Below are 13,944 nucleotides of genomic sequence, written 5' to 3'. Positions count from 1 at the left end.
AGCAACTGATTTCTCAATAGGTTCTATTCAGCCTTCAGTGCATTTAAAAACAAAACACCCAACTCTCCAGTGTCCATACAGCTTCTACGGTAATTAAATCAAAAATATATTTTAACTTGCTCTCCAAGCACATTATCATAATTAGTCACTTGTGGAAGAAAAATATAAAGAGCAAAAGGACTGTATTTTACCTTTTGATTTAAAAGAGTCTTTCATACTGGGAAGGTGAAGGATGGGCTACAATAATAGAGTATTTAAATAAATAAATAACTGCACGTGTGTGTGCGCGCGCACACGTGTGTTCTCATTTCTCATGCCTCCAATGAAAGATGTCACGACCCTTCAGACTTTACCCTCATCAATTTTAATATTTCATCTTGGTTCTCAGAAGAGAAATTTAACCCATCTGGTTTCCCATTTTACAAGGTCACGAGCCACAAAAGGAAATATAGCTTGAAGAAATGGACATACTTAATCTTCTCTCAGTTTATCAGAATAGGTTATGCAAATGTCTATTAGGGAAAGACAAACTTACAGGAAGAAGAATCCTCTCCACAATATTATATATCTATTATTGGGTATTTCTTCTTGGTTTTACTTATACGTCTCCATTCTCTATCTGAAAATAATACTTAATGGCAACCTTAAATTCTTGTCAATGCAAAGCTGCAAAAATCTTGCCTTTCTTGATATCAATGAGATATTCAGCCTAATACAGCAAGAAAGCAAGAATTTTATCAGAAATACTGATTACAACATTTCCTCCTATAACAGACTGAAAACAGAAAGTAAAAACCAACATCACACCCTTGTCTCTCTTATACCCGCAACATTAGACAATACAACCGGAGAGTGTTCAGCTGTCTGTCTGATGGAAATTTCACTGACCAAAACATCTCCAACAAGGCAGTTAACAGTGCCGGTAAAAGCTTTTCTTGTTTTCCTAAAACATTGCTGAAAAGTTTGTGTCCTCCCTCTCCGAAGCCAGGAAAGGGAGGCTAGTGAAACTTGCACAGGCAAGCGGCTGGCTACTGCGGAATTCCACAATGAGTGGTTCTACTTTTCTCTTGTTTTTTTAATAGGTTTCACAGGGATTTCACTAAACACTATAGTAAGACATTAAGAACTGAGGCTGATCATTCTGACAGATAGTATCTGTCAAGCTGCTTAAGTAGAACTCTGTTAACCAACAAACTTAACGAGACAGGACTTTAATTATTATTTCTTTGGATTCTAGTAGTATCTGGCAATGCCTTGCAGTCCTAGACAAGTGTTATTATTGTCTCATACATCTATAAACCCATATGAAATGAGGCTTTAACCCTAAAGAGATTACTATTATAGAAACAAGTAAAAAGTGGAGATGAAATTACAACAGACTTCCTAAATACACCTGATTATTTTCAAGTGAGATATTTAAAAGATTTAAAATATTTTAAAAGTTAATATTTTAAAAATGTTATTCTTTAATATATTTCTTTAATAGCTACGCATTGGCAACAGAGCTGCAGCAAAAGGAGGGGTGGCACCATCTGAAACCCTGTAGGCATGGAAAGTGTTTGTAAGATCATCTATAAAATTTCCAGCATCAACCAAAGCTACAGCACCATCACTATAATTTCTTGAAGGATTTACAATGAGGATACTTGGAAGTCAGATAGCTGCATAGTATTTTATACACTTAAACAAAACTACCTATTTCAAGCAGCACAGAAGCTTCACTAAAGACTAATGCATTTTGTACTGCAAACAAAAACACTTAATTTTCCTGTCTCACATTTCTAAGAAATGAAATCTCAAAATAAAATTCATCATGCAGGAGAGCATTTTTTGAGCATTTCTTTAAAAAGCTTGTGGTGTCTTCCAAGCTTTGAAAGATAGCAACAGAAGACGGCATGTAAAATTAGATAACTCTTAGTTTTAATGCCATTTCTTTAATAACTTTTCTGATTTAATCATCTTTCACCTTTAATCACATTTCTTTGCAATCTAAAGGCCAATCAAATTGTTGTGGACTGTGTCCACCTGAAGTCCTGTTCTTTTATCCAGAGTGGCAAATACATACTGAGCTGTTAATTACAGTAATGCTAATTAAAAGACAAAAAAACACCACTACTTTAACAGTGAAATTGCCAATTAGCACATCAGGCTCTCTCATTACTGTTGGTGAATGAAATGTGAAGCCCAATGTGGATAGCAGTCATACAAATAGCATATCTCGAAGAAGCTGACAGGTCACATTTTCAGCTTACTTCAGGAGAACTGCTGGAGTCAGTATCTGATAAGTTGACATATAGGAAATAAATAAATTCCTACAACATTTTGTAAAATCACTAGAGTAAACATTACCATTCTCCACATCTACATTCATAATGCCTTTCAGAGGAAACAGCACTAGCCACTAGAAAGTATTTTTAAAAAAAAAAAAAAAAAAAAAAGCTAATCTTTCACTGGACAATTTTCCCTGACTTCATACTTCATAGGAGGCTTCCTCATATAGTACTAAGAATGGAGACTGAAAGCAATCCAGATGATCATAGCTTCCTTTAATCTCCAGAAAGTATATATGTTTTGATTTCTTTCAGTCAATGGGCATTTTACGAAAATTAACCCTACTTCTAGACCCCTCTAACCTTAAGGCTATTTACAGAAGTGATTGTGCTCTTGATATATTCTGTACTCCTTCAGGTCTGAATTTTTGCCTTTCAAAGGTTCTGAATTCTAATTCTGGAGGTCTTGTGGTAAAGAAAATTGAAATACTTTCAGCATTATCTTCCTAACGAGAGCTGGAGTATGTATTTATTTTCCACTTCCTCTATCTTAACGACGCATTTTTTTGACCATAATCCATTTCTTCGCTCTGGAGAAAAATTTACAATGATCTACAATGAAGGTTTGTCTAAGGAACGGGGTGAGGGAAAGAGAAATCAATGGAACCATCTGTCTGACATTCCTACAACATTATAAGAGACTTGTAATTAACTGCTTGCCTACCAAAGTCTGCCAGCTTTAACTCCCCCGTGTCACTGATCAGAAGATTCTGTGGTTTCAGGTCCCTGTGCAAAATGTAACGCTGGTGGATGTAAGACAGTCCTCGCAGCAACTGAAATAAAAATAACTGAAAAAGAGGAGGACAAAAAATGACGTCTGTTAATAATTTGCATATAACCACACCTGATTTCTTCACAATATGCAGGGTGCTTATATATTGTGGCAACATTGTGTCAGAATCCTCCCAAACTGGCATAACTCCCACCCAAATTATAACAATGAAATTTCAATCTAAAAATATGCACTTTGCAAGAACTAACCCAGTCTTCAACCCTACTACATTATACATTCAATTTGCCTGCTTTACATAGAACAAGAGCAATACAACCAGTGCAGAAGGCTCAATTTCTACCAAATTATAATTATAGTCCATTTACCCATATGGCCTCAGAGATTAGGTGGTAGCCTGAAGACAGATGTGTATCTTCATTAATTATAAGAAACAACATTACAGGCTGGATAGGGATGGGGAGATAAGGCTGGGGGATGGGACACTAGAGCTAAAACAAAGGAGAAATTAAGGTAGTATCAATAATGCCTGTGTGCCCAGGGACATGTACAAATATGGTAGGTTTTCCCCCTTAAAGTTTTATACGGGAGATGTTTATATATTTTTCATTAAAAATAATAATTCACATCAAACCCAAAGATGGCTTTCAAAATCTACTTATAATAGTCTTCAAGGTAAATTTATATGGAAATCTGTATCATCCCCATGTTTATTTTAACCCTTCACTGTACTTTACAAATGCTTTCTCTACAGCTTGGCATTCAGGTTGTGTATTTCTGTAATTTGCTACCATAAACAAAGAGTTAGATGTCAGGGATCTTTTGTCCTCCCCTTTTCATCTTGCCTTCATCATTCTCTTGTGCTGTTAGAAGCATCTGCCATAGAAGACTAAATTTTAGCCTTACAGATTTTATCAATACAAAGGATAAAAAATTGTTTCACAGGAGTTTTCTATGTAGTTCTAAAAGATTTCTCCTACTACACAGATGCTTGCCTGAAATATTTTAATAAATATTATGATTTCTAAATGGAAACTGAACAAGCCTTTGCCACACCAAATATGGAAGATGCAAGAGCTGATATGGACCCATTGCCTCACAGTTCAACAGATGGCAAAAGGTGCTCTCCAAGAAGGTGGGGAATCACACCAAAGATTTGCGAAAAGTCACCCTGCGCACATCAGAATCTCTAATTAACCTGCAACACAAGCTTCCTATTTATTTAGTGACTGTTGAAGTGAGGAGACATTATAAAAGAGGTTATGAAATCTGATTATAAAGAAGAATAAAGGCTGACATGAAAGAAACAGTAATGTCATGTAACTGAAGTTGAAATGCATTTAATTGCATTTCATTTTTCCCCCAAGTGCAGACACAATGCATTGTATATTTAGCTATTTAGCCAGGGCACAAAGAGCCATATCAATCGCCTTTTTGGCCAAGGTTGGGTCTAACAATGTGCTGAGGAAACCTAAGAGTAAAATACAGAAACAAAAGAAAGAATAGCAGGAAAGGCATAAGTAGGATGCACATTCCTTTTTGAATTGTGGTTAAAATGGAACCTATGGTACACAAAACTATTTTAAGGACAGGAAGCAGCAGTAGCTTTCATTACATCCTTAAAATACAAATTAAATGCCACTAAATAACTTCTAAATCTTTTTTTTGAACAGAAAGATATGGAAAGTTTGCTAAGCGAACTCAGTGGTATTTGACCTCAAATATTATTTTTACGTATGCAAAGAAAGTTCAAACATCATATTATATTCCAACCCTCTAGTTCTTGTAATTCAAAAAAACATTAATGTGGGCTTTAATTTGGCTGTGAGGCCAAGTCAAGTGATTTTACACATTGTGCAAAGAAAAAAAAACCAACTAAACAGAATAAATGTTACCTCTGAAAGCATGGCTTTGAAAACTAGCAGTTTTATTCCAAATTTCTTGATATGTTATTCTCATTGACTATTTCCACAAAAGGCAATTAACACACTCACAAATACTGTATCAGTAACTTGTACATTAGAGGATAATGAAAAAGAAGGGGAAAAATGTCTCTTTATGGTGTAAATTTTGTCAACTTTTTGTTGTTTTCTCATTTTCCTTCAACTTTGTTTTAATTTGGTAATATTAAATGTGAAAAGACTTAAATGAAAATATGAACCTAATGCCTGGCATTAGAACATTCAACAACAATAGGCCCTTCAGGATTGTTGGAAAAAAATACAGCAGAAGAACCGCTCCATTTCCAACTCTTCCACAGTTCAAAAAAGTCAACTGGAAAGCATTGTTTCTGATGCCTCAGGAAACACCTTTGCCTTCTTAAAGCCTTCTTACAGCCAAGTGCTCTCAGCTGTCTTTGAGGAAAGCTGTCTCTGAGAAAACTCTCTGCTTCGCTCCAACACTATCTGCCTTATCTTCATGAGGACAGAAATCCTTGACATGGAATTAGTGTTAGATGAAGTACCATTCCCTCTTATCCATATATCTGATCTGAAAACTGATATTGAACCACTGTTTCCTCCTAGGTCTGCTTGTGGTTCAGCTTTCCCCAGGCCACAGGACCACAGCCTTGAATACTAGAGGATGACTCTTAACAGGAGTCAGTGGCAAATTCCATACTCACTTCAGCAGGTTGGTTGTGAAGACAGAAGAAAGTCACAGTTCTTGAGCTTATATGTTATTCATTTTAAAATCTGTATTATCATAAACAGTGCTATGTAATGGTCAAATAACCTTTAATAAATCATGTTGAGTTTATAGCTTATCAGTAAGAACTGAGGTTTGGGCCACTTTGACACAGCTGGTGGTGTAATGAAAAAGTCAGAAGATTACAAGGCTCATTGTGGTGAAAGTTGAAAGACAGAAAATAGAGATGAGATTAGTCTATAGTAGTGAGGCTTTCAGCAATGCTTTATCTCATATTAGGATGCTCAATATTCTTTAAATATAGACAAAAAAAGTACGAATATCTGTTTTAGGTCATGCTTATTTAATAGAGCCATGAGAAAACACATTTCTTTCCCCCAGTAGTTACACAGCCTTCACTCTAATCAAGACAAAATATTGTAATACAGAACACTCACTGCCACAGTGAGAAACATGCACACAGGTCAAAGCTAATTTGGGGTTTATGGACTGTGATATTAAAAGAACGTTAGCAGATCTTAACACTTACGAGAGAAAACACTCAATGGCATAAAAATGCTAGACCTACAGCAAATGAACATAGACTTTCAAGGCACATGAGCTACATGCAACATTTGACCAAATGCCTATTTAAACTGATTAAACCTTCTGAGAGCCTCGCCAGCTGTCTGGATTATCAGCCTTGGTTCATGGTGTTTTTCATGAGTCTGCGTTAGTGCATAGCCTAGATCATTACAGGCACTGGCTGTATATTTGACTCAATAGCTGCAAGATGGCTTGTGTGCAATAGGATACTTTACTAGCTTGTCAGCCTCTGAATGTCACATCGGAGCCTCAGTTCTTCCCACTTAAATGAGCTCATCAAAGGCAAACACTGACACAAGCCATCCAAAACAAATCTGATAGGTGGGACTGGCAAGAGTTAATGCTTTCTGACTTAAGTTCAAACAGCTCTGACTAGTCTACTGATAAAGGAGGGTGATCATATGTAGAAGTACTCAGATGGTTCAGAACAGAGCTGAAAGTAAGACTGGATTAACACGTCAGCTCCTTAACAAGCTGATATTGCCATATTAGCGTAGTTACTTTCAAGAAGTAACTATGCAACACTGCACAAGCTTTAGGATCACTCATCACTGATAATCCAAATGCTCCCGCTTTTAATATGTATCAAGGCATACCAGTAGGGTATCACTTAAACATTTGAATTCCCTAGTGTGTATTCAGCATCGATTGTATCATATTCCGTCTTAATAAGGCATCAAGTCTAAAAATAGCAATAAAAGAAACCCAACCCGGGACACCTCATGTTTACAACAAATTTACTTCTTCTATCATCCAGAAGATATTACAGCCACCCTCAGTGAATGATCAGCTATTTACAAAGGCAAAGGGAGGTAAAAAATCACCCAGTACAATCATGCAGCTTTGGAAATATGCAAAACGGAATGCAATGTTCAGTTAGGTTTGGGTTTGCTAAGTAGTTTCAGAGTTTTAGATATGCTTGTTTTAAACCATTAACATAATCTACCTGGTAGTACGTATTATCACAGAAGCAATGAGAAATGTTTCTGCGTGATTTCTGCCAGCATGCCAAAAGCTGATCAAGCACAAGTTCTTATCACCATAGAATCATAGAATCACAGAATCAGTAAGGTTGGAAAGGACCTCTGGAGATCATCTAGTCCAACCTCCCTGCTCAGCAGGGTCACCTAGAGCATGTTAGACAGGGTTGCCTCCAGGCAGGCCTTGAAGATCTCCAGAGAAGGAGGCTCCACAACCTCTCTGGGCAACCTGGTCCAGGGCTCCGTCACTCTCATAGGGAAGAAATTCCCCCTCACATTCAGGTGGAACTGCCTGTGGTTCAGTTTCTGCCCACTGTGCCCTCCTCACATCCAGGGTAATATTCATCAGATAAAATGCAACTTTTTAGTACTAACAGTGTCCTAAGAAAATACTGCAGTTTTCAGGTCAAAGCTTTGTAGACTTTTTTGCTTAAAGAGTAGGAAGAAGAAACTTCAGGAACAAAACGTTGACTTGACAAGAATATGCATCCCTAGGAATAAAGGATCTTATCTGAATAAAAAATTATTAGCCATTTGAATCTGCATGAATTTTGTAATCATAATAAGCTTTACTTCAAAAAAGCTACTCCTATCCAATCTCCCCAGAACCAGTTGAGTTCACTCAAAAAGAGAATTTTAAAAAATACTCTTCTTAGAAAAACATTCCGAGAGGCTGATAGCTTGCTCCTGCATTCCTTACCCCAGAGTTTTACCAAAGCCAATTTTGGACAGAAACACATAACAATACACCCACACTGGGAATGAAGATTATATAATTTCAAAAAAAAAAAAAAAAAAAAAAAGGTAAGTCCTAAAAATACAGATTTTTACACTTAACCGGTAGCAGAACTGCAAAGAAAAGAGAATAGAAAGTGTTAATTGCCTGACTTGTATTCTCCTTTACGTTCTTTTCATCATTTTCTCTCCCCTCTGGGTACTACTACAGTCATTTGCAATGAGGAAGGTATGCTTAATTAACTAAGCATAAAGATACTCCCTTATGATCAGTTACAGTCATCTGCTAATGTTCAAGAGGTGAAAGACTTTTAGATTTCTTTTGAATGATAAAAGTAAAAATCAATTCAATTCAACCTCCTCTTCTAACTTGTATCAATTCACTCCCATGTTGAACTAGGTCAGAGTGACAACTGGTATCTCACCAATTTTAAAGACACTGGAAAAAGTGTTATATTCATCCCCACACTATTTTCTTGATTTTGCTGAACTGTATGGATCACACAGAAAATAAATTGCACACATTAACATGGGTATTTCAGTTAGGGGTTTCCACATATTTGTCATTGTAGTCAATATAAAAGTGTCATTCTTTTAGCATGAATTTTAATACTCTGATAAAGAATTCTGCATTTAATGTTCACAGTTGTGCATATTATCAAATCATTACTTTAAGTGACAAGACTGACAAAGTAGAGTGAAATGCTGATGCCATATTTAATGTCTGATAACTAAAAAGCCTAATTTAAATAATCAATTCTCAATGCCTTGTGTAAAAGACAACCTTAATTTGGCATAACATTATTCTGTCTGCTGTAACACCTGCTTGTTCACTGAAAGAGGAATGAAAAATGGCAACTTCTCAACCACATTAAACATCATCTCTTCCTACTTAGCATATCTGTTGAAATATTTTTAATTCAACTCTACATCAACAGCATCACTAATTTCAGTGAGTAGGAGAGAAATTTCAAAAGCATGACATTAGTCTGACTAGCTTCCAACTTAATGCTAAGTAATGGCCAATAAAATTAAAAGGACCACGACACTATGTACTCACTCTAGAGTAAAAGTGTGTTTTTAGCTGAACTCCAAGAAGTCATTATGGTAACTGAAACAAAATACATTCTCATCTGGATGCATGAAATCAAAATTCATCATGAACAGATACATTATCATGGTTTAATCATCCAGTTTCTATGCATCTAAGTCTATGGTAGTCAATCCTTTGGTCATACACCACTAGTCACACAGGCACGCAAGAGGTCACTGCTTCAGCTTCTCCTGTATTGTGTAATCAGGTATTTGTCACCCAGGAGTGCAGGACAGGCCACGTGATTTGACATAGTTCTCCCATGAAGGAGGTCACAAGTTTTTTGTCCACGTGATAGAAATATATACAACCACAGGATGGGGAAGAAAACAGAAGTACAATGGGGAGTGCTTAGGGGATGGATGAATTTTCTGTTAAGGGTAAGACTGGGTACCATTTACGCAAATAAAAGTACCATGGAAAATATTTATAAAATTGTGGACGCATACGGATTGCTGTTGCCTGTCAGCCACCTGAACAGACTGCAACACATGTGCAATGGACAAGGGGAAAGAAATATTCATCTTTCTCATTTGCCTAGCAGGGTTTTTCTCCAGAGTACATTAATAGCTCAACTGTAATATAAAAACCAAAATACTTTTATCATGTTTTCCATATGTTTCACTAATGAGCATACATTTTTATATATTACTAATAACCAATGGAGCTTCTGCTTTGCAACAGACAGTATGCAATGCTCTGATACTACCAAAGGTTCTGGAGCTGCCCTTCAACTTAACTAACTCTTTCCGAGTTCCATGTGCTTCCCTATCCTCAGTGTTTCAGAATATTTTAAAGCAGTATGCAATTATAAACATTTGTGTTTGCAAAAGACATCAGATGACAGAAAAGACATCCAATTCTTGGACTCAGATTGGCATTCAATGACTTAATTTGAAAATTAACAAATTTACTTACCTGTCAAGAATGGATACCACTTTAAAAACTGAAATCGTCAGTTAGGACAATGTTCACAATATAGCAGTATATAGAGGGAAAAAAATGAATAATGCAAATGATTAAGTGACCCTGAGATTCCTCGTAACATCGGACACCATCAATGTACCCTGCACTTTGTCTTGTTGAGGAGGTCACTATTAAAACTTTGCTTTAATAGATTCAATATACTTAGCATATTTGATTTGTAATTTTTCTTCATTAACAGTTTAATTTGCTAGTCATAGCTCAAAAATGAATCTCTTAAGGCTCTGGGAAGTTTTTAACTTATCATACTGTTGACTGATCTCTTCTTTCACATTTACATAAACTGTTACAGCACTTCTCTATGTTTCATTAATTCCTATTTATTAGTCTTCCATCCACTGCTATATATTTCACCTATTTCCGTAGAAGTTTTAAGACTGAAACTAGTCATATTTTTGCTGCAATTTGATTGTAATTTTATAAAGATTATGGTGCTGCCTAGGAAACTTAATACCAGAATTGCATACCATGTTTAGCCATAGACTTCACATGCAACCTCAGTCAAGTCAGCTATTTTCTCCAACATAGATCTTCTGCATAACAAAGATAAAACAAATTTTTAAAGATTGTGAAGGTAATGTTTGTTTGGGGTTTGTTTCAAAAAATAGTACATTATACTCAGAAGACTGCTGCATCTCACAGACTTTAGGAGCAAGAAAGGGACCAGCATTCAGCTGGGTTAAGAATCAGAGTCATGATGACTCCCAAGAGAAAGCTGAATTATCCTGTTCCCTGCACAGAAAGTGCTACATGAGGGCCTCTTCGTCCTTATTGCTGTATGGCCCTGAGAAGAGAAGAGGCATCCAGGGAAGAGGAAATCAGAGTGACAATATTAGATGGAAAAGGAAAGAACAAACTAGAAGTTCCTTCTCCCTCTGGTCACAGTAGATGATAGGAACCTTCCAACTTGCCTGAAGGCAAGCTTTGGAGAGTGATTTGAGAAGACAGAGACAGTTTTTACTTTTCTGCTTGACAACCTCATTGTCACCCAGGCTGGTGTTGCACTAATTGAGGAACTCTGGGACAGAGACAAGTGTTATTTTCATTTAGTCAAAGATGCTTTTTGAACTCAAATGCTTGCTGATATTACCTCTTACGCTGCAGGGAGTGTGAAAAGTCAGACAGAAAAATGCAAGGATTTTTTTTTCCCAAAAGAGTGCAAGTATTTCATGCACTAATTAAAAAGCAAATCAGCTTTCATTAATATATTTTTAATATAGGAATGTAAATAAGCAATGTAGGCATGAAGGATGCAAGCCTGTGCTCCATTTGTTCTACCAATAATAGGAGCTACAGAAAACGGACTCAGCTATGAAAAAAAAAAAAAAAAAAAAAAACTCAGCAAAACAGAAAGATAATTCTACTTGCAGATAAAAAGAAAATGTGACCGAGACTGTAGTAAAATGGAGTAACAATACAGTTAAAGTAGAGATATTATTTCAAAAGCTAAAAAAGTTAAGAATACAGTTTTGGAAGTGTAATAGATTTTCACAGGACACCCTGAAATACTGAAAAAAGAAAAGGTACTGAAAAATTAAAATTATCAGTTTACGAAACAAGAACCATTTACAGATAGCTGCAAACCAAGGCTCAGGAGAACTAAGAAGATAAGTCAAATGGCTAGGAGAGGTGGCCCTCTACCAGACCAAAAGAAGCACAAACCAGCATGAATATCATCATGAAAAAACTCTGATCGAGTTTGCTACTGGGACCAGTAGTTTCTGCTGTAGGAAGCAATCCAGATGTTTCAAGTGGGAGTCCAAGAAATATGAGTTATCTCTAAAGGAAGCAACAGCTGCAGGATAGAAAGCTCAGAGTACTGATTCCAGTACTTTGGGCCAGGAGAAACAGCACAGGGATAGTCAGAAGTAAGTCTAGCACAGGCTAGAGGAGGACCAGCACGACCTGTATCTCAGCTTGCCAGAGCCACGTTTTGGAGTCTGGTAAGCTCTATATGGTATACACTTACAGAACAGCTCCCAGCTTAGTCTCTGTATAAAGCTGGAGCAGTAGATTCCACCAGAAGCAGAACTGGGTATAACATATACGTGGGGCCACACACTTCAGACTTACTTCTTGCCTTTGATTATGGAAGAATTGAAAAAGGTATCTCTAAAACCAGACACAAGAAAAGATCAGATTGTCCCTATCAAAAAGGTATTTAATTATTTACCTTCTTCTCTCCTCATTCCCAATTATAATACTATACACAGTATTTTAATACACAGTTATAAATAAGTGGTAGATATACAGGCTTGTTAACAACTAAAGCTGTATATTGTTTACTTGGAACTAATAGGGTATGAATCCAGTTTTGAATTTAGAGTTCTGAATGTAGGGATTGGAACAACTATGTCTCATCATTTTCCTTCTAGCTAATAGGAAGTTACAGGTACCTAAGCAGATGTCCAGAATCACCAGGATTCTCAGTTTACCCTTCTCAGGATATGTATATTAAAAACAACATTAGATAACATCTCAGCTGCACACAGAGAATCTTTAAAGGTTTAAAGCCTGATGTTTTTTCTAAGACTTGCGTATGTGCACAGGAAGTGGAAAATTCTGAAGTCATTACATGTGTATGCATACACACCGCTAAAAATGCTAAACCTAGGAAGCAATTTTCTTTTTGTTTACTTAAACACACTGTCCAAAGACTCTTACAACTGCAAACTGAGACAGTCCTCTTTATACTTTCACATACTTATAATATTCTGTTTACTATTTATTTAAAATATGTAAGCAACAGTAAATAGCCTATTTGAAACCACCAAAAAGGCAATATCAAACACAACACCCAAGGCGACAGTAGTATGTGTGTCCATCAAAGCAATCTGGATTTTATTCTATTTACAATTCTTCTTCATCTGAAAGTAAGCCAGATGGAACAGCATTGTCTTCAGCTTGTAAATAAGGAGAAAATTCAGAAATATAACTAGACTGAAGACATCCCATGGAAACCAAATGTAAATACATAATGGCTTTGCTTCTGCATTCCTATAAACTACTGTTTTACAGAAGCTATTTCTACCATGTCTTTTGGAAATAAAAATGTGTGATTATGTGTTTTTGTATTTATAATAATTGGCAACAAGCCAGAAAGGAATATCCATCAGTAGCCTGTAGCTTCCTCAGAACAAAATTAAGGGCCTTTTTTGCTGGGAGAGCTGCAACGGTTTAATTGCACAGGTCAGCCCCAGAGAACCAGGACCAATTTATTCCTGCTGGAATATAACCACTGAACTGGAAGTTTTTAAAATAGATTTGGGGATGTAGCCACATAACCAGTGATTCTAAACACACTCAGTCTACAATTCTGACTAGAACTGAAATTCCTGAAGGACATGTAACAAGAGGCCGGCAGGGAGAGAGATGGCTAATTAACATGGCTCAGCTCAACCCTTAAAAATCGTCTGGAGCTCCAGAAAGACATCTCTGCCCAGAAGCTGGAACTAAAACAGGTGATAAGGCCTCAGAACCACAATTACTTTTGCCAACAGATTTAGTACAGTATGACAAAACATTAAGATAGTACGTAGTAACCATATATTGCCTCTGCAAGAAATGAGCAACACAAACTTTTGGTTTTGCACTCTGGCAAAGGTCTAGGAGTTGTTAGCATATAATACTGCGTTTCCTTCTCTCTGTGCTTCCTCACCTCCTGGCTGAAGAAAATATTCTGCTTGGCTAAGCATATACTTTTCACTCATTCCTTGAGAACAGGTAAGTATTTCACTGACAACCTTGGCTGCTTCAGTTTGAGAATGGTGGGAGCTCAAAACAGCATGTTCGGTTTTAATAAAGATCACTACAAACTAAGGCTAGCCCTGCCGCTGGCCTGCTAAAACGTCCTATTAAACA

General features: G+C 36.6%; 1 protein-coding gene across 7 annotated transcripts in view; it reads right to left on the bottom strand.

Annotated features, from left to right (window-relative positions):
• The window catches only part of CDK14 (cyclin dependent kinase 14), a 335,131-nt gene that overhangs the window by 163,680 nt on the left and 157,507 nt on the right, over window positions 1-13,944 (bottom strand). For all 7 annotated transcript variants that reach the window (XM_062569095.1, XM_062569097.1, XM_062569096.1 and 4 more), the window contains one exon: window positions 2,995-3,118. In XM_062569095.1, the coding sequence (XP_062425079.1) occupies window positions 2,995-3,118 (124 nt within the window). The remainder of the gene's footprint in view (window positions 1-2,994; window positions 3,119-13,944) is intronic.

Source organism: Rhea pennata, chromosome 2 (genome assembly GCF_028389875.1).
Source record: "Rhea pennata isolate bPtePen1 chromosome 2, bPtePen1.pri, whole genome shotgun sequence".
In the NCBI taxonomy this organism is placed as follows: domain Eukaryota; kingdom Metazoa; phylum Chordata; class Aves; order Rheiformes; family Rheidae; genus Rhea; species Rhea pennata.
Note: the sequence above shows the minus strand (reverse complement) of the source record. Positions and strands in the feature narration are given on the sequence as shown.